Here is a 20,065-nt window from a genome sequence, read left to right as displayed (position 1 = left end):
TTTGCCCTGGACGGTGTCGAGCTTCTTGAGTGTTGTTGCAGCTGCACTCATCCAGGCAAGTGGAGAGTATTCCATCACACTCCTGACTTGTCTCTTGTAGATGGTGGAAAGGCATTGGGGAGTCAGGACGTGAGTCACTCGCCGCAGAATACCCAGCCTCTGACCTGCTCTTGTCGCCACAGTACTTATATGGCTGGTCCAGTTAGGTTTCTGGTCAATGGTGTCCCCCAGGATGTTGATAGTGGGGGATACAGCAATGGAAGCCGAGAAATTTGCAGGGCTATGGGGAAAGATCAGGGGGGAGTGGGACTAATTGGACAGCTCTTTCAAAGAGCCAGCTCAGGCAAGATGGACCCAATTGCCTCCTCTTGAGCTGTAAGGTTCTATAATAAGAGTGAGAATGTCTTAAAAGAAACATTTGATCAGACAGGCTCGCTAATAGCTTCCAAGAACAAGTTGGGTTTTCCTCGGACTTTTATTCTTATTTCTATACAACATATGAAGCCGGAGCATCAGACAGACAATGGACAAATCTGTGAAATTATGGCGGTTCAGCAGAATTTTGCACCAAGATAATTTAATGATTGTGTTGGTGAGTTTTCAATCTGTTGTTCAATCAACCCAGAAATAGACCATCACCGGAAATGATAGGAGCACAGGAACAGGAAGAGGCCCATTCAGTCCCTCGAACCTGTTAAAAAGGAAGAGGAGGAGGCCATTCAACCCCTCGAGCCTGTTGCACAGCAATAGCAGGAGGCCTATCAGCCCCCCGAGCCTGTTACACAGGAACAGCAGGAGGCCATTCAGCCGCTCGAGCCTGTTACACAGGAACAAGATGAGGCCCATTCAGCCCCTCGAGCCTGTTACACAGGAACAGGAGGAGGCCATTAAGCCCCTCGAGCCTGGTACACAGGAACAGCAGGAGGCCATTCAGCCCCTCGAGCCTGTTGCACAGGAATAGCAGGAGGCCATTCAGCCCCTCGAGCCTGTTACACAGGAACAGGAGGAGGCCATTCAGCCACTCGAGCCTGTTACATAGGAACAGGATGAGTCCCATTCAGCCCCTCGAGCCTGTTACATAGCAACAGGATGAGTCCCATTCAGCCCCTCTAGCTTGTAACATAGGAACAGGAAGAGGCCAAAAAGCCCCTCGAGCCTGTTGCACAGCAACAGCAGGAGGCCATTCAGCAACACGAGCCTGGTAAAAAGGGACAGCAGGAGGCCATTCAGCCCCTTGAACCTGTTACACAGGAACAGGAGGCGGCCATTCAGCCCCTCGAGCCTGGTACACAGGAACAGCAGGAGGCCATTCAGCCCTTCGAGCCTGTTGCACAGGAACAAGATGAAGCCCATTCAGCCCCTCGAGCCTGTTACATCGGTACAGGAGGAGGCCATTAAGCCCCTCGAGCCTGGTACAGAGGAACAGGAGGAGGCCATTAAGCCCCTCAAGCCTGTTGAACAGGAACAGCAGGAGGCCATTCAGCCACTCGAGCCTGGTACACAGGAACTGCAGGAGGGCCATTCAGCCCCTCGAGCTTGTTACATAGGAACAGGAGGAGGCCATTAAGCCCCTCTAGCCTCGTACAGAGGAACAGGAGGAGGCCATTAAGCCCCTCTAGCCTGTTGCACAGGAACAAGATGAAGCCCATTCAGCCCCTCGAGCCTGTTACATCGGTACAGGAGGAGGCCATTAAGCCCCTCGAGCCTGGTACAGAGGAACAGGAGGAGGCCATTAAGCCCCTCAAGCCTGTTGAACAGGAACAGCAGGAGGCCATTCAGCCACTCGAGCCTGGTACACAGGAACTGCAGGAGGGCCATTCAGCCCCTCGAGCTTGTTACATAGGAACAGGAGGAGGCCATTAAGCCCCTCTAGCCTCGTACAGAGGAACAGGAGGAGGCCATTAAGCCCCTCAAGCCTGTTGAACAGGAACAGAAGGAGGTCATTCAGCCACTCGAGCCTGGTACACAGGAACTGCAGGAGGCCTTTCAGCAACTCGAGCCTTTTACACAGGTACAGAAGGAGGCCATTCAGCTGCTAGAGGCTGTTGCACAGCAACAGCAGGAGGACATTAAGCCCCTAGAGCCTGCTATACAGGAACTGGAGGAGGCCCATTCACCCCCTCGAGCCTTTTACATAGGACCAGGAGGAGGCCATTACACCCCTTCAGCCTGCTACACAGGAACAGAATGAGGCCATTCAGCCCCTCGATCAAATTACAAGGGAGCAGCAGGAGGCCATTCAGCCCCTCGAACCTGTTACACAGGAATAGGAGGAGGCCATTCAGTCCTTCGAGACTGTTACATAGGAACAGGAAGAGGCCATTCAGCCACACGAGACTGGTACAAAGGGACAGCAGGAGGCCATTCAGCCCCTTGAGCCTGTTACACAGGAACAGGATTCTGCCATTCAGCCCCTCGAGCATGGTAAACAGGAACAGCAGGAGGCCATTCAGCCCCTCGAGCCTGTTACACAGGAACAAAATGAGGGCCATTCAGCCTCTCGAGCCTGTTGCACAGGAACAGCAGGAGGCCATTCAGCCTCTCGAGCCCGGCACACAGGAACTGCAGGAGGCCTTTTAGCAACTCGAGCTTGTTACACAGGTACAGGAGGAGGCCTTCAGCCGCTTGAGGCTGTTGCACGGGAACAGCAGGGGGCCATTAAGCCCCTAGAGCCTGCTACACAGGAACTGGAGCAGGCCCATTCAGCCCCTCGAGCCTTTTACATAGAAACAGGAGATGGCCATTACGCCCCTTCAGCCTGCTACACAGGAACAGAATGAGGCCCATTCAGCACCGCGAGCCTGTTAGGAGGAGGCCATTCAGCTCCGCGAGCAAATTACAAGGGAGCAGCAGGAGGCCATTCAACGCCTCGAACCTGTTACAGAGGAACAGGATGAGGCCATTCAGTTCCTCGAGACTGTTATAAAAGGAACAGGAGGAGGCCATTCAGTCCCTCGAGCCTGTTACACAGGAACAGGAGGAGGCCATTCAGTCGCTCGAGACTGTTACATAGGAACAGGAAGAGGCCATTCAGCCCATCGAACCTGCTGCTTGGGAACAGGAGCAAGCCATTCAGCCCCTCGAGCGAGTTAAATGGGAGCAGCAGGAGGCCATTCAGCCCCTCAAGCGAGTTACATGGGAGCAGCAGGAGGTTATTCAGCCTCTCCAGCCTGTTACAAAGGAACAGGAGGAGGTCGTTCAGCTCCTCAAACCTGTTAATTAGGAAGAGGAAGAGGCCATTCAGCCCCTCGAGCCCAATGTGTAGGAACAGGAGGAGGCCGTTCAGCTCCCTCAAACCTGTTTTATTCAGAAACAGGTCGAGGCCATTCACCTGCTGAAGCCTATTACACAGGTCCAGGAGGAGGCCATTCAGCCCCTCGAGCCTGTTGCAAAGCAACAACAGGAGGCCATTCAGCCCCTCGAGCCTTTTGCACTGAAACATCAGGAGACCATTCAGCGCCTCGAACCTGTTACACAGAAACAGGACGAGGCCATTCAGCCCCTTGAAACTGTTACATAGGTACAGGAAGAGGCCATTCAGCACTGTTGTTTAGGAATAGGAGGAGGCCATTCAGCCCCTCGAGCGATTTACATGGGAGCAGCAGGAGGTCATTCAGCCTCTCAAGCCTGTTACACTGGAACAGGAGGATGCCATTCAGCCCCTCAAGACTGTCACATAGGAACAGTAAGAGGCCATTCAACCCCGCGAGCCCAATGTGTAGGAACAGGAGGAGGCCGTTCAGCTCCCTCAAACCTGTTTTACTCAGAAGCAGGTCGAGGCCATTCACCTGCTCAAGCCTATTACACAGGAACAGGTGGAGGCCATTCAGTCCCTCGAGCCTATTGCACAGCAACAACAGGATGCAATTCAGCCCCTCGAGCCTGTTGCACTGGGACAGCAGGAGGCCATTCACCCACTCGTACCTGTTGTACAGCAACAGCAGGAGGCCATTCAGCCCCTCGAGCCTGTTGCACTGGAACAGCAGGAGGCCATTCAGCCACTCGAGCCTGTTGCACAGCAACTGCAGGAGGCCATTCAGCCCCTCGAGCCTGTTGCAGCAGTAGGCCATTCAGCAACTCGAGCCTGGTAGATAGGAATAGCAGGAGTCCATTAAGCCCCTCGAGCCTGCTACACAGGAATTGGAGGAGGCCCATTCCACCACTCGAGCCTTTTACATGGGAACAGGAGGAGGCCATTCAGCCCCTCGAGCAAGTTACATGGGAGCAGCAGGAGGCTATTCAGCGCCTCGAGACTGTTACATAGGAACGGGAGGAGTCCATTCAGCCCCTCAAACCTGTTGCTTAGGAACAGGAGGAGGCCATTCAGCCGCTCGAGCCCAATGTGTAGGAACAGGAGGATGCCGTTCAGCTCCCTCAAACCTGTTTTCTCAGAAACAGGTAGAGGCCTTTCACCTGCTCAAGTCTATCACACAGGTGCATGAGGAGGCCATTCAGCCCCTCGTGACTCTTACGCAGGAACAGGTGGAGGCCATTCAGCCCCTCGACCCTGTTACACAGGAAGAGCAGGAGGCTATTAACCCCTTCTGCCTGTTACACAGGAACAGGATGAGGCCCATTCGGCCCCTCGAGCTTTTTACATAGGAAGAGGAGGAGGCCATTAAGCACCTCGAGCCTGTTACTCAGGATAGGAGGAGGCCATTCAGCCGCTTGAGGATGTTGCAGAGGAACAGCAGGAGGCCATTAAGCTCCTAGAGCCTGCTACACAGGAACTGGAGGAGGCCCATTCAGCCCCTCGAGCCTGTTAAACAGGAACAGGAGGAGGCCATTCAGCCCCTCAAGGCTGTTGCACAGGAACAGCAGGAGCCCATTAAGCCCCTCGAGCCTGTTACACAGGAACAGGAGGAGGCCATTCAGCCCTCGAGCCTGATACACAGGACCAGGAGTAGGCCCATTCTGCCCCTCGAGCCTTTTATATAGGAACAGGAGGAGGCCATTCAGCCCCTCGAGCAAGTTGCATGGGAGCAGCAGGAGGCTATTCAGCGCCTCGAATTTTTTACACAGGAACAAGAACAGGCCATTCAGCCCATCGAGACTGTTACATAGGAACAGGAGGAGTCCATTCAGCCCCTCGAACCTGTTGCTTAGGAACAGGATGAGGCCATTCAGCCCCTCTAGCGAATTACATGGGAGCAGTAGGAGGCCATTCAGCCTCTCCAGCCCGTTACACAGGAACAGGAGGAGGTCGTTCAGCTCCTCGAACCTGTTAATAAGGAAGAGGAAGAGGTCATTCAGCCCCTCGAGCCAAATGTTTAGGAACAGGAGGAGGACGGTCAGCTCCCTCAAACCTGTTGTACTCAGAAACAGGTCGAAGCCATTCACCTGCTCAAGCCTATTACACAGGAACAGGAGGAGGCCATTCAGTCCCTCGTGATTCTTACGCAGGAACATGAGGAGTCCCATTCCGCCCCTCGAGCCTGTTATAAAGGAACAGGAGGAGTGCATTAAGCCCTTCGAGCCTGTTACGCAGGAACAGGTGGAGGCCATTCAGCCCTCGAGCAAGTTACATTTGAACAGCAGGAGGCCATTCAGCGCCTCAAGCCTGTTACACAGGAACAAAAGGAGGCCATTCAGCGCCTCGAGCCTGTTACATAGGAACAGGAAGAGGCCATTCAGCCCATCGAACCTGTTACACAGGAACAGGAGGAGGCCATTCAGCGCATCGAGCCTGTTATATAGGAACAGGAGGAGGCCATTCAGCGCCTCGAACTTGATGCACAGGAACCGGAGGAGGCCATTCAGCCTCTCGAGCCTGTCCTGACATTCAATTAAATCATGGCCAATCTGTATCTTGACTCCATTTACCCGCCTTGGTTCCCTAACCCATAATAACCTCGACCAACAAAAATCTATCAATCTTGGTTTTGAAATTTTCAGTTGACCTCAACAGCTTTCTAGTGGAGAAATTTCCAGATTTCCACTCCCCTTTGTGTGAAGAAATGCTTCCTGAAATCACCCCTGAACGGCCGAGCTCTCATTTTAGCTGCTCTCCCCGCACCAGAGGAATCGCTCCCCACTATCTGCCCGATGAATCATCTGAAACACTTGCAAAGTTCTCTGGTCTGTTATGTCTCGATGCGACTGTGGAACATCTTAGTCAAAGAAGAAACAGCAATAGAACGAAATCGCACTTAGAAGCAGAGAGAAACCAAGCGGTGAGGATGTGTGGTTACCCAGAATGGCGTTGTGAACATTTATGGAGGCCAACAGCTGCAACAATTAAAATACCACCTGGTTTGTGGGTTTAACGGCGCACTCACACAGACACGGAATTTCCACTTCTCGTGCGACTGAGACGCAAAAGTGGGTTAAAGTTTCACCACAGTTGTGTTTACACTTGCGAGACCTGTTCCAAGGCAAATTGTCAGCTCAGTTTCAATGCTCTCTTGACTCGCCTCCCAGCGTGCAACCTCCGTAAACAGGAAATGATGGAAAGCTTCGCTGTCCGTAACCTAAATCACAACAAGTCCCATTCACCCATCATCCCCTGTGCACATCGACCGACATTGGGTCCCGGTCCAGCAACGCCTCATTTTTAAAATGCTGCTCCTAATATTCAAATTCCTCCAGGGCCTCGCCCCTCATTATCTCTGTAAACTTTTCGAGCATTAAAGCCCTCTGAGGTCTTCTTTATTCATTCGTGTGATGTGGGCATCGCTGGAAAGGCCAGTATTTATTGCCCATACCCTTGAGAAGGTGGCGGTGTGCCGCCTTCTTGAAACGCTGTATTCCGTGTGGGGAAGGTTTACCAATAGTGCTGTTAGGTAGGGAGTTCAAGCATTTTGACCCAGCGACGATGAAGGAACGGCAATATATTTCCAAGTCGGGATGGTGTGTGACTTGAAGGGGAACGTGCAGGTGGTGTTGTTCCCATGTACTTGCTGCCCTTGTCCTTCTCGGTGGTAGAGGTCGCGGGTTCGGGAGGTGCTGTCGGAGAAGCCTGGGCGGGCTGCTGCGGTGCATCCTGTAGATGGTACACACTGCAGCCACAGTGCACCGGAGATGAAGGGAGTGAATGTTGAGGGAAAGACTGACTAACTTGATTTTTTGAGGAGTTAACAATGAGGGTCGATGAGGGTAGCGTATTTGATTGAGTCTATATGTCTACATGGATTTAAGGAAGGCTTTTTACAAGGCCCAACGTGGCAGACTGGTCAGAAAAATAAAAGCCCATTGGGTCCAAGGGAGAGTGGCAAGTTGGATCCAAAATTAGCTCAGTGGCAGAAAGTAAAATGTAATGGTTGACGGGTGTTTCTGTGAATGGAAGTCTGTTTCCATTGGTGTTCAGCAGGGCTCAGTACAAGCACCCTTGCTTTTTGTGGTATATATTAATGATTTAGTATTAAATGTAGGTGCATGATTAAGAAGTTTGCAGATGATACAACAATTGGCCGTGTGGTTGACAGTGAGGAGGAAAGCTGTAGATTGCAGGAAGATATCAATGGACTGGTCAGGTGGGCAGAAAAGTGACAAATGGAATTAAATCCGGAGAAGTGTGAGGTAATGCATTTGGGGAGAGCAAACAAGGCAAGGCAGCACACAATAAATGGGAGGGTAATGAGAGGTGTAGAAGAACAGAGAGACCTTGGCGTGTATGTCCAGAGATCCCTGAAGGTGGCAGGACAAGTAGATAAGGTGGTTAAGAAGGCACACGGGATGCTTTCCTTTATTATCCGAGGGATAAAATATAAGAGCAGGGTGGTTATGCTAGAACTGTATAAAACACTAGTTTGGCCACAGCTTGAGTACCGTGTACAGTTCTGGTCACCACATTACAGGAAGGATGTGATTGCACTAGAGAGGGTGCAGAGGAGATTTAAAAGGGTGTTTTCAGGACTGGAGAATATTACCTATGAGGAAAGATTGGATAGACTGGGTTGTTTTCTTTGGAACAGAGGAGGCTGAGGGGAGATTTAATTGAAGTGTATAAAATTATGAGGGGCCGAGATAAAGTGGATAGGGAGTACCTATTTCCATTAGCAGAGAGGTCAATAACCAGGGGGTATACATTTAAACTGATTCGTAGAAGGAATAAAGGGGAGCTGAGGAGAAATTTTTTCACCCAGAGGGTGGTGAGGGTCTGGAACCCACAGCCTGAGATGCTGGTGGAGGCAGAAACCATCAACTCATTTAAAAAGTAACTGGATGTGCCCCTGAAGTGCAGTAACCTGCAGGGCCACTGGCCAAGTGCTGGAAAGTGGGATTAGGCTGGGTAGCTCTTTTACGGCCGGCACAGACACGATGGGCCGAATGGCCTCCTTCTGTGCTGTAAATGTATATGATTCTATGATCTAAGCTCTTCGCCTCAACTGCTCCTTGCGGTAGCGAGTTCCACGTTCTCAACACTCTTTGGTTAAAGAAGTTTCTCCTGATTGCCGATTGGATTTATGAGTGATATCCTAGTTTTATGGCCTCTTGTTTTCATCTCCCATCCAAGTGGAAACATTTTCTCTATGGCCACCCTCTCGAACCCTTTAATTATCTGAAAGATCTCCATCAGATCAACACTCAGCCGTCTCTTTGCGAGAGGAACGAGGTAGTTGGGCAGCTTTAGCTAGTTTTACTAGTTATGCTGGTTGATATCGTTGTGCTAGTTGAGCTACTTGAGCCAGCTGAACAAGTTGAGCTGGTTGTCTTTTCTCCTTTGTTTCGTTGGCGAGGGCCACAATAATGCTTTGGTACGTCCTGAGGTGGTGAAAGGCGCTATATAAATGCAGTTTCTTTTTTCTTAGTGGGAATGAATGAAATATCATCACCGACCTCTATAATGGAATGTAACCTGCAATACCACCAGTATAATTTAATAGGCCACCCTTATTCATCATGCCAAGTAGACTGTTGGTTATGTAGAAACCTAAAACTTGGGCAATGCTGCAAAGGGGTTCCTGGGCTCCTCTGATAACTCAAGGGGTTTGGTCAGTTAGTGGTTGAGCTAGAAAAAGGCCAGGAAACTCCTGGAATCGAAACATGATCTGTGCTGCTTCAGCTGATCTCAGATGGGAAGTGATAAGATGCAGGAAGTAATCTCATCAACGGATTGGGGGAGGGCAGGGGTGAAAGTTTGCTCGATGTCGTTGTTCGTGATCGCCATCGATGATCGAGCTCGACTCCTCCCCCCAAGGAGCATACAGGGTAAGATAAGGCAGAAAAGGAAAGCTTATGTCAGGCATCGAGAACCAATTATTACAGAAAGCCGAGAGGAGTATAGAAAGTGCTGGTGTGAAATTCAAAAAGGAAATTAGGAAAGCAAAGAGAGGGCATGAAAAAATACTGACAATTAAAATCAAGGAAAACGCAAAGATGTTTTATAAATACATTAAGAGCAAGAGGATAACTAAGGAAAGAGTGGGGCCTATTAAAGACCAAAAAGGTAACCTGTGTGTGGAGGCGGAACATGTTGGTATGGTCCTGAATGAATATTTTCCGTCTGTCTTCACAAAAGAGAGGGACGATGCAGACATGGTTAAGAAGGAGGAATGTGAAATATTGGATGAATAAACTTAGTGGGAGAAAAAGTATAAAGGGGATTAGCATCTTTGAAAGTAGATGCATCACCAGGCCCCGATGAAATATACCGCAGACTGTTAAGAGAAGCAAGGGAGGAAATAGCGGAGGCTCTGACCATCATTTTCAATTCCTCCCTGGATACAGGCGTGGTGCCGAATGATTGGAGGATTGCTAATGTTGTACCATTGTTTAAAAACGGAGCGAGGGATAGACCGAGTAATTAAAGGCCGGTCAGTCTAACCTCGGTGGTGGGCAAATTATTGGTAACAATTCTGAGTGACCTTATAAGCCATCACTTAGAAAGGCACGGAGTAATCAAGGACTGTCAGCGTGGATTTGTTCAGGGAAGGTCGTGTCTGACTAACTTGATTGAATTTTTTCAGGAGTTAACAAGGAGGTTCAATGAGGGGAGTGCATTTGATGTAGTCTACATGGATTTTAGCAAGGTTTTTAGCAAGGTCCCACATGGCAGACTGGTCAAAAGAGCAAAATCCCATGGGATCCAAGGGCGGGTGGCAAGTTGGATCCAAAATAGGCTAAGTGGCATGAAGCAAAGGGTAATGGTCGACAGCTGTTTTTTGAATGGAGGGCTGTTTCCAGTGGGGTTCTGCAGTGCTCAGTACTGGACACTTGTTTTTCTGATATATATTAATGATTTGGACTTAAATGTAGCGGACATGATTAAGAAGTTTACAGATGATGCATAAATTGGCAGTGTGGTTGAAAGTTAGGAGGAAAGTTGTAGACTGCAGGAAGATATCAATGGACTGGTCAGGTAGGCAAAACCGTGGCAAATGGAATTCAATCCGCAGAAGTGTGAGGTAATGAATTTGGGGAGGACAAACAAGGCAAGAGAGTACACAAGAAATGGGAGGTGTAGAGGAAATGAGGGACCTTGGAGCGCATGTCCACCGATCCCTGAAAGTAGCAGGACAGGTAGATAAGGTATTTTCCTTTATTAGCCGAGCAATAGAATAAAAAAGCAGGGATGTTATGCTGGAACTGTATAATACATTATTTAGCCCACAGCTTGAGAACCGTGTACATTCTGCTCATCACATTACAAGAAGGATGTGATTGCCCTTGAGAGGGTGCAGAGGAGATTTACGAGGATGTTGCCAGGACTGGAGAATTTTAGCTATGAGGAAAGATTCGATAGGCTGGTGTTGTTTTCTTTGGAACAGAAGAGGCTGAGGGGAGATGTATTGGAGGTGTATAAAATTATGAGGGGCCCAGCTAGAGTGGACAGGAAGGACCTATTTCCCTTAGCATGGAGGTCAATAGCAAGGGGACATAGATTAAAGTAATTGATAAAAGGATTAGAGGGGAGCTGAGGAGAAATTGTTTCACCCGAGGGGTCGTGGGGGTCTGGAACTCACTGCCTGAGTGGAGGCAGAAACCCTCAACTCATTTGAAAAGTACCTGGATATGCACCTGAAGTGCTGGGCTCCGGACCAAATGCTGGAAAGTGAGATTACGCTGGGTAGCTCATTTTCGGCCGGCGCGAACACGATGGGCCGAAAGGCCTCGCTCCGTGCCATAAATTTTCTTTGCTTCTATGATTCCATGCCCGCCGTGGTCAAACAGCCAGTCGGGTGTCAATGTTGATAAATCCGCACGAATGATTTGGACTGGAGGTTGTCGGGCGACCAGTGTCTGAGAAAGGCTCTTGAGCAAACGGGCAAGAGTGCCAGAAAATGAGGACAATGTTGATCTATAAACAGAGGCTGTGCTCCTTAACCTTGAGTACCACGATGGCGACCGTAGCCATGTAAAGCAAGCTCTTGGAAATGAGCAATGCATCGGTTGTTTTCGCCACAACTTGTTGCTTCTGCATCCGCTCCCCTGAAAGAAATAAAAAATTGCAATAATACTTCCTCAAAATTTTACTTTGTAATGCTAGTCTGAACAACATCAACAACTTGCATTTATGCAGTGCCTTTAACCGAATAAAACAACCCAAGGCGCTTCACAGGAGCGTAAATCAGACACCAATTGACACTGAGCCAAAGAAAGAGATATTTGGACACGTGACCAAAAGCTTGATCAAAGAGGTAGGTTTTAAGGAGCGTCTTAAAGGAGGAGAGAAAGGTGGAGAGGTAGAGAGGGAATTTCAGAGCTTAGGGAGAGGTGGAGAGGTTTGGGAAGGAATTCCAGGTCTTAGGGAGAGGTGGAGAGGTTTAGGGAGGGAATTCCAGGTCTGAGGGAGAGGTGGAGAGGTTTAGGGAGGAAATTCCGGAGCTTAGGGAGAGGTGCAGAGGTTTAGAGAGTGGATTCAAGATCTTAGGGAGAGGTGGAGAGGTTTAGGGAGTGAATTTCAGGAGTTTAGGCAGAGGCGAAGGGGTTTAGGGAGGGAATTCCAGATCTTAGGGCGAGGTGGAGAGATTCAGTAAGAGAATTTCAGGAGCTTAGGGAGAGGTGGAGAGGTTTAGGGAGGGAATTCCAGAGCTTAAGGAGAGGTGGAGAGGGTTAGGCGGTGGGGGGGGGGGGGGGGGGGGGTGAGTTATTGCAGAACTTAGGGAGAGGTGGAGAGGTTTCCGGAGGGAATTCCAGATCTTAGGGCCCAGACGACTGAGGGCACGACCGCCAATGGTGGGGCGAAGTGCTTAAGGGTATTGTGAAGTGGTCAGAATTGGCGGAACGCAGGGATCTCGAGGATTGTAGGGCTGGAGGAGGTTACAGAGATACGGAGGGATTTGAACACCAGGATGAACATTTTTAAATGGACGCGTTGAGGGACCAGTAGTCAATGTAGGTCAGCTATGAAAAGGGGCAATGAGTGAACGGGACTTGCTGCGAGTTACGATACAGGCAGAGACAAATACTATTAAGTTAGGATTTGCTCCTATCTCGGCCTAAACTAAACAATAAACTATTACAGAAGCCCCACAAAAAATTAGGTTCAGAACCACCTCCCTCTCATCCTGAAACTCTAAAGAGCTGTTCTTCTGCCATGATTTCAATGTAAAGAACAATCAGGAGAGATGGAAGACGCCAATTTTCCTTCTACTAGGAACAAATGAACATGCGCAGGCCATTCAGCCCGTCGAGCCTGTTACACAGGAATAGGAGGAGGCCATTCAGCCCATCGAGCCTGTTACACCGGAACAGGAGGAGGCCATTCAGCCGCTTGGGCCTGTTACACCGGAATATGAGGAGGTCATTCAGCCTCTCGGGCCTGTTTACACAGGAACAAGAGGAGGCTATTCAGCCCCTCTGTTACACAGGAACAGGGGGAGGCTATTCAGTCCCTCTGGCCTGTTACACAGGAACAAGAGGTGATCCTTCAGCCTCTCGAGCTTGTACCACCATTCAATTAGATCATGGCTGATCTGTATCTCAACTCCGATTTACCCACCTTGGTTCCATGACCCATAATACCCTTACCAAACAAAAATCTAACAATCTCAGTTTTGAAAGCTCCAACTGATCCCCAGCCTCAACAGCTTTTTGGGGGAGGGATTTCCAGATTCCCACTCCCCTTTGTGTGAAGAAATGCTTCCTGACATCACCCCTGATTGGCATTGCTCTAATTTTAAGATCATGCTCCCTTGTTCTGGACTCTCCCACCAGAGGAAATAGTTTGTCTCTATCTACTCCATAAAATTATTTAGTCATCTTAAACACCTCAATTAGATCAACCCTTAATCTACTATATTCAAGGGAATACAAGCCAACCATGTGTAACCTGTCCTCATAATTTTCCCCTTTTAGCCCCGGCATTATTCTGGTGAATCTGCGCTGCACTTCCTCCAAGGCCAATATATCCTTCCTGTGGTGCGGTGCCCAGAACCGAACAGAGTATCTCTAGGTGGGGTCTAACCAGGGCTTTATATAACTCTGACATAATTTCCATCCCTTTGCATTCTAGTGTTCTATTGAGTTCAACATAAAGAAAGATCGAACCAGGTATATAACGAGTGGCGAACTCACTCAATTTACACTATATCCCAAAATTCAAATTACCTTCTGTCCGTGTCAGAGAGACAAAGACAGACAAATGGAAACATATAAAATGTTCGATGCTCTTACCATTGTTTTCACAGACTCCTGTAATAACTTTTTTTTAAAAGAAGAGAGAAAACTTTAATTATTTGCGCATTAAAGGCGGCCCTTCACACCACTCCAAGAAGAGAGGGCAGGAGGAACTTTTACACACAGAGAGTTGTTTGGCTGTGGAAATTCACTTGAAGAGTTTATGGTTGAAGCAGTAACTGTGTCAGTATTTACAACGTCTTTACCCGGAGAGTGGTGAGGTTGTAGAATTTACAGCACAGGGACAGGCCGAACTGGTCAATGCCGGTGTTTATGCTCCACACGAGCCTCCCACCACCAGTCTTCATCTCACCCCTATCAGCATATCCTTATATTGCTTCCTCCATCATTTACTTATGTAGCTTCCCCTTAATTGCATCTACACTATTCACCTCAGCTGTCCGTTTATTAATCTCTCTTGAATTTTTAAACGAGACAGATCTATTCCCCAAACGGTTGGCAGCAGTCTGTCAGCCAATGGGTTGAAGGCGGGAGTGAGCTTGTTGCTTTAACAAACTCATAAACTATAGCAAACAATCTCTATTAGTACAGCAAACAGAGTCTATTAGCATAGCAAGCAATGTCTATCAATACAGCAAACAGAGTCGATGATAAGGCAAGCAATGTCTATTAGTACAGCAAGCAATGTCTATTACATGCAGAAAACAGAGTCTATTAATACAGCAAAGAGAGTCTATACATACAGCAAGCAAAGTCTATTACATACAGAAAAGAAAGTATATTAGTACAGCAAACAGAGTCTATTAATACAGCAAGTAGAATCTATTAATAGAGCAAACAGTGCCTATTACATACTGCAAACAGACACTATTAATAGAGCAAATAGAGTCGATTACTATAGCAAACAGAGTCGATTACGACAGCAAACGGAGTCTATTACATGCAGCAGACAGAGTCTATTTCTGCAGCGGAGTCGACCAGTACAACAAAGAGAGTCTGTTGATAAAAGCAGGAATATTTCTCTAGCCAAATGCAGTGAGTGGGGGATAGTTACATAAAACAAATTTTGTGAGTAACATCAATCACAGTCACATCCACAGCAGCAAGCTCCAGGAGTGAAACAGAACTGAAATCCCTCATCCCAAGCACCATAACCTTCTCTGCTCTAAGGAGAACAACCTCAGCTACTCTAATCTCTCTATAGTGTATTTTGTTTTGGTTTTTAGAGAGCATATTTTTTGGATTGGAATTTTTTCTTTTTTTCCTCCCAGTTTTCCTTCCAGGAGAACTTCACATAGTCTGGGAAGAAGTCTCTGGCCAGGCACAAGATGGCGGCTTTCTCCCGGGTTACAATTTCTTCATCCGACGGGTCCATAATGGTAACTATGGGGTGTATCACCCCTTGCCCTTCCTCTGTGGGAGGACAAAACACGACCCGCTTCTTAACAGGCGTGAATTTCCGATCGGCTCCTTTTCAGTTTCTGCAACTTTGGCTGAGTAAGAACATTTGTGTTTTCAACTGTTCTACCTTGGGTTGCTTCACAGCAAACTTTCATTCTGTTGTCGCTCGCTTTCCACATGGGCCTGTTGCCATGCACAGGTCACTGGGCAGTGATCAAATTAATATGAGTGCTGCTTTTTTAAGGATTCTAAAGGAACTAGAGAATGGATTTGAGAGTAAGAACATTTATTTATTCAACTGTTAATCCCTGGGTTGGATCATAAAAGAAATCACCTCCCAGGAGTCTAAATAAACGTTTCTGGCCGGGGCCTGTGGTGTTACCATATGCAGCCTTGTCCAAAACCTCAAAGGGTATGGCACTGAATCTAAAATTAAATTCCAAAAAGCAGCGGTGAAAGCAGTGAGCAGTAAGTGTCAGTAAATGCCCCTTGTATTACAGATGCCACCAGTCCTTTAATGGTAGGTCCGTGTGATAGCAGTGGGCAGTGAGTGTCAGTAAATGCCCCTTGTATTACTGACACCACCAGCCCTTTAATGGTAGGTCCGTGTGATAGCAGTGGGCAATGAGTGCCAGTAAATGCCCCTTGTATTACAGATACCACCAGTCCTTTAATGGTAGGTCCGTGTGATAGCAGTGGGCAGTGAGTGTCAGTAAATGCCCCTTGTATTACTGACACCACCAGCCCTTTAATGGTAGGTCCGTGTGCTTATGAAAGTAACTTTAACTTTGGGCTTAAACGGTTGATATCAGATCAGCTGGTTCAATTATTCTTTCCTTTCACTTCAATAAAACCGTATGGGGTGTAGATCCAAGGGACAATCTGATATCGTCAGCATGAATCCGTATGGGGAGTAAAGCCAAGGGATAATCTGATATCATCAGCATAAAACCGTCTGGGGTGTAAAGCCAGGGGACAATCTGATATCGTCAGTTTTACACCCACAGTTGGAATGACACAAATAATCGGCTGTGACATTGGATCAACAGCTCCACAGAGGAGATGAGTGGACAAGTGCAGAAATGCGTGTGAGTTTAAGGGGCAATTTGTACCTAGCCCGCCCATCAGAAAACTGACCATCTTAACTCTCCACTGGAGACAATATTGGGCGGAGTCTAAAACAGGCGTTCAACCCGATTCCATGGCTTTCCCGCCCCGGGTGAGTTAGGTTAATATGATCCTCAGAGTGGGCCGTGACGGAGGAGGTTTCAGGGACTGAACACGCTCACCCCTCTTATTTCTGGTCTTGGCCTCTCCCGATCTCTCTTCCCCATCTTTTGTGTAATGGGTCACCGTGCATGAATACTCCTTTCGGCCCCATTCAGCCGCTGTCACAGTTACCCTTCTGACTGCACTGTAGCGGTTTCCCTTGTTCTTCACCGGCCGCCCGGTCAGTACATCCATCTCCTTCATCTCCTCCCCGTTCTCCTTCCAGGAGAACTTCACATCGCCTGGGAAGATATCCCTGGCCAGGCACACGATGGTGGCTTTCTCCCGGGTTACAATTTCTTCATCCGACGGGTCCATAATGGTCACTTTGGGGTGCATCACCCCTTGCCCTTCCTCTGAGGGAGGACAAAACACGACCCGCTTGTTAACAAGGGTGAATATCCGAGCGGCTCCTTTTCCGTTTCTGCAACTTTGGCTGAGTAAGAACGTTTGTGTTTTCAACTGTTCTACCTTGGTTTGCTTCACAGCAAGCTTTCATTCTCCTGTCTTTCGCTTTCCACATGGGCCTATTGCCGAACACAGGTCACTGGGCATTGATCAGATTGATATGAGTGCTGCTTTTTTAAGGATTCTAAAGGAAGTAGATAATGGATTTGCTACTAAGAACATTTGTTTATTCAACTGTTAATCCCTGGGTTGGATCATAAAACATTCACCTCCCCAGGAGTTTAAATAAACGTTTGTTAGGAAGGACGGGCGTTGTAAAGGCCATGAAACTGCAGCCACTAATTTTAAGCTTTAAATTAATTAACATTGCTAGAGTCGCCCATATCTCAAGAATGAATAAAGAAAAAAGTCCAATGCAAAAAATATGCTCTCTAAAAACCAAAATAAAATATACTGTGGAGAGATTAGAGTAGCTGAGTTTGTTCTCCTTAGAGCAGAGAAGGTTATGGTACCTGGGATGAGGGACTTCAGTTTTGTGGAGAGATTGGAAAAGCTGAAATTGTTCCCCTTAGAGCAGAGAAGGTCAAGGGTAGATTTATCAGAATGGCACCAGGGATGAGGGACTTCAGTTATTTGGAGAGATTGTAGAAGCTGGGTGGTTCGCATTAGAGCAGAGAAGGTTAAGGGGAGATTTAGTTGAGGGGTTTCAAATTATGAAGGGTTTTGATAGAGTGGATAGGGAGATTTTTGTCCACTTGCAGAAGGGTCGTTAACCAAAGGCCACAGATTTACGGTAACTTTGAAAAGAACCAGGGGGAAGATGAGGCGAATTTATTTTTATGCAGCGAGTGGTTATAGAAACATAGAAACATAGAAAAAATGAGCAATAGTCGGCTATTCGGACCTTCGGGTCTGCTCCGCCATTCACAATGATCATGGATGATCGTCTAACTCAGTACCCTGTTCCTGCTTTTTCCCCATATCCATTGATCCCTTTAGCATTAAGAAATATATCTATCTCCTTCTTGAATACATCAAATGACTTGGCCTCCACTGCTTTCTGTGGTAGAGAATTCTGCAGGTTCACCACCCTCTGAGCGAAGAAGTTTATCCTCATCTCGGTTCTAAATGGCATACCCCGTATCCTGAGACTGTGACCCCTAGTTCTGGACTCCCCAGCCATCAGGAACATCCTCCCTGCATCCTGTCTTGTCCTGTTAGAATTTTATATGTTTCAATGTCATCATCTCTCATTCTTCTGAACTCTTTGGATTAAGTTTAATTAAAATCTGGAACTAAAAAGCTGGTATCTGTAAAAGTGACCATGAAGCTGTAGGATTGTTGTAAAAAAACAACTGGTTCACTGATTTATGGAATGAAAGCTGCCGTCCTTACCCGGTCTGGGCCTATATGTGACTCCAGTCCTCACACCAACGTGATTGATTATAAACTGCCCTCTTAAAGTGGCCTCTTAGTTGTATCAACCTATTCGAAGGCCCATCACCATCTCCTCAGGGCAATTAGGGATGGGCAATAAATGCCAGCTTTTCCAGCGACGCCCACATCCCGAAAAGAACTACCAGAAAAAATAAGGCAATACTACTGTGGTCGAACCATCTTACATAATTCCATTAATATTTTTGTCAGACTGGGCTCAGTGGCGAGCACTCTCACCGCTGAGTCAGAGGTCGTGGATTCGATTCCCCATCCAGAGAGTTGATCCCATAATCAAGGCCGACACTCCCAGTGCAATGCTGAGGGTGATATATCAGGGCACTAGAACACAACCGCACATGGAGGGAATCTGTGCAATCACCAATCTCGCAGCTCCTGATATCACTGCATGTAATTCCCGGTCTCACCATCTCACTATCTCTCTCCATCTGTCTCTGTCTCTTTATCTCTCTCTCTCTCTCTCCCCGCCTCTCCCTCTCTTTGTGTCCTCCTCTATCTCCCTCCACCTTTCTGTTTCTCTCTGCTTCTATCCCTGTCTGTCTCTCTCTGTCTCTCTGTGTGCCCTTCTATATCTCGCTGTTTCTCCACATCTCTCTTTCTCTATCTCTGTATCTCTCCGCCCTCATATACTTCTCGCTCTCTCTCCCTATCTATATTTCTCTCTCTTTCTGCATCTCTCTCTGTCTCCCTAAATTACTCTTTTTTTTCTCTCCCTCTCTGTATCTCACTCTCTATCCCATATATATCTCTATATCTCTTTTTCTGTATCTCTCTCTATGTATCTTTATCGCTCTCTGCATCCCTATCTCAGGCATTCATTATCTCCCTATCTCACTCTCGGAATCCCTATCTATCTCGCTCTTTTTCTCTCTCACTGTATCTCTCTATCTCTCTCTTTGTCTCCCGATCTCACTCTCCCTCTGTGTAATTCCACATCTCCCTCTCTGTCTCCCTATCTCACTATCTCTCTCTCTCTCTCTGTATCTCCCTCCCCCACTTTGTCTCTCTATCTCACTATCTCTGTGTCTCTTTCTCTCTCTTTATCTCCCTCTCGCTCTCTCCCTTTCTTAATCACCCTATCTCCTCTTCTCTCTCTCTTTCTATATCTGTCTTCCTATCTCAATATCTCACTGCCTCACTACTTCTCTCTCTCTGTCACCCTTTCTCATTTTCTCTTTCTCTTTCTGTATCTTTCTGTCTCCCTATCTCTCTATCCCTCCCGTTGGATCTTCCTACCTGACCTACTCTCCCTCCTTTATATTTTCCTTGCTGTATTCAATCTCACCGATAAACTCCTGCTGCCCCCTTGCATATGCAAAAATTACGAACCATAATATGAATGAATGAATCAGTGAGGAGGAGCCGGCAAAAAGACTGGTGCGGAGGCGGGAGTCCCGGGACCATTGGGCTACCATTTGTTGGACAATGTCGCCCTCTGCTGCCGCGGTGAAGTGATGGCAGTGCTGGAGAAAGACACACAACAAATTGTATTTACATGAAAAGCAAAACACTGCGGATGCTGGAAATCTGAAGAATGCTGCAAATACTCAGCAAGTCAGGCAGCATCTGTGGAGAAAGAAACAGAGTTAACGTTTCAGATCGAAGACCTTTCGTCAGAACTGGAAGAAGTGAATGATTGAACTTGCATTTATATAGCGTTTTTAACCAAGTAAAAAAGATCCAAAGCATCACACGGAAGTGTAAATCAGATCGGGCACTGACAGACCTGCGCATTAGCAGGATTTTCTCACTCAATTTCTCTCTCTCCCCATCTGTCTGTGGGATTTAGGACCATTGTGCAGTTGGAAACGTAGATAGATAGATAGATGTGGCAGAAATATTGAAGAATGACTTTGCCTCAGTATTTACCAGGGAGACTAACAAGCTGGTCCAGACATTAGAAGAAGAGATTTAACAAGATATAGAGACATTTAAGATAGAAAGAGGGGAGATAATTGATAACCTAATCAAAGCCTAGAGAGGATAAAACCCCAGATCCGGATGGATTGCA

General features: G+C 47.6%; 1 long non-coding RNA gene and 1 gene segment (V, D, J or C); both read right to left on the bottom strand.

Annotated features, from left to right (window-relative positions):
- Positions 1-432: 432 nt before the first annotated feature.
- LOC137312854 (uncharacterized) lies at positions 433-9,742 on the bottom strand. Its single transcript, XR_010960850.1, has 2 exons — positions 1,410-9,742; positions 433-1,367 (listed from the first exon to the last, which is right to left on the bottom strand). It is a non-coding gene; the product is annotated as an uncharacterized lncRNA (long non-coding RNA).
- A 1,497-nt stretch (positions 9,743-11,239) lies between these two features.
- LOC137312928 (immunoglobulin lambda constant 1-like) lies at positions 11,240-16,530 on the bottom strand. The segment is given in 2 exon segments: positions 11,240-11,370; positions 16,212-16,530. Coding segments are annotated over 2 exon segments (450 nt in total).
- Between the last annotated feature and the right edge of the window lie 3,535 nt (positions 16,531-20,065).

The sequence above is a fragment of the Heptranchias perlo genome, unplaced genomic scaffold, assembly GCF_035084215.1.
Source record: "Heptranchias perlo isolate sHepPer1 unplaced genomic scaffold, sHepPer1.hap1 HAP1_SCAFFOLD_44, whole genome shotgun sequence".
NCBI classification, from domain to species: domain Eukaryota; kingdom Metazoa; phylum Chordata; class Chondrichthyes; order Hexanchiformes; family Hexanchidae; genus Heptranchias; species Heptranchias perlo.
The sequence above is the reverse complement of the archived record's forward strand: the minus strand, read 5'-3'. Positions and strand labels throughout refer to the sequence as shown.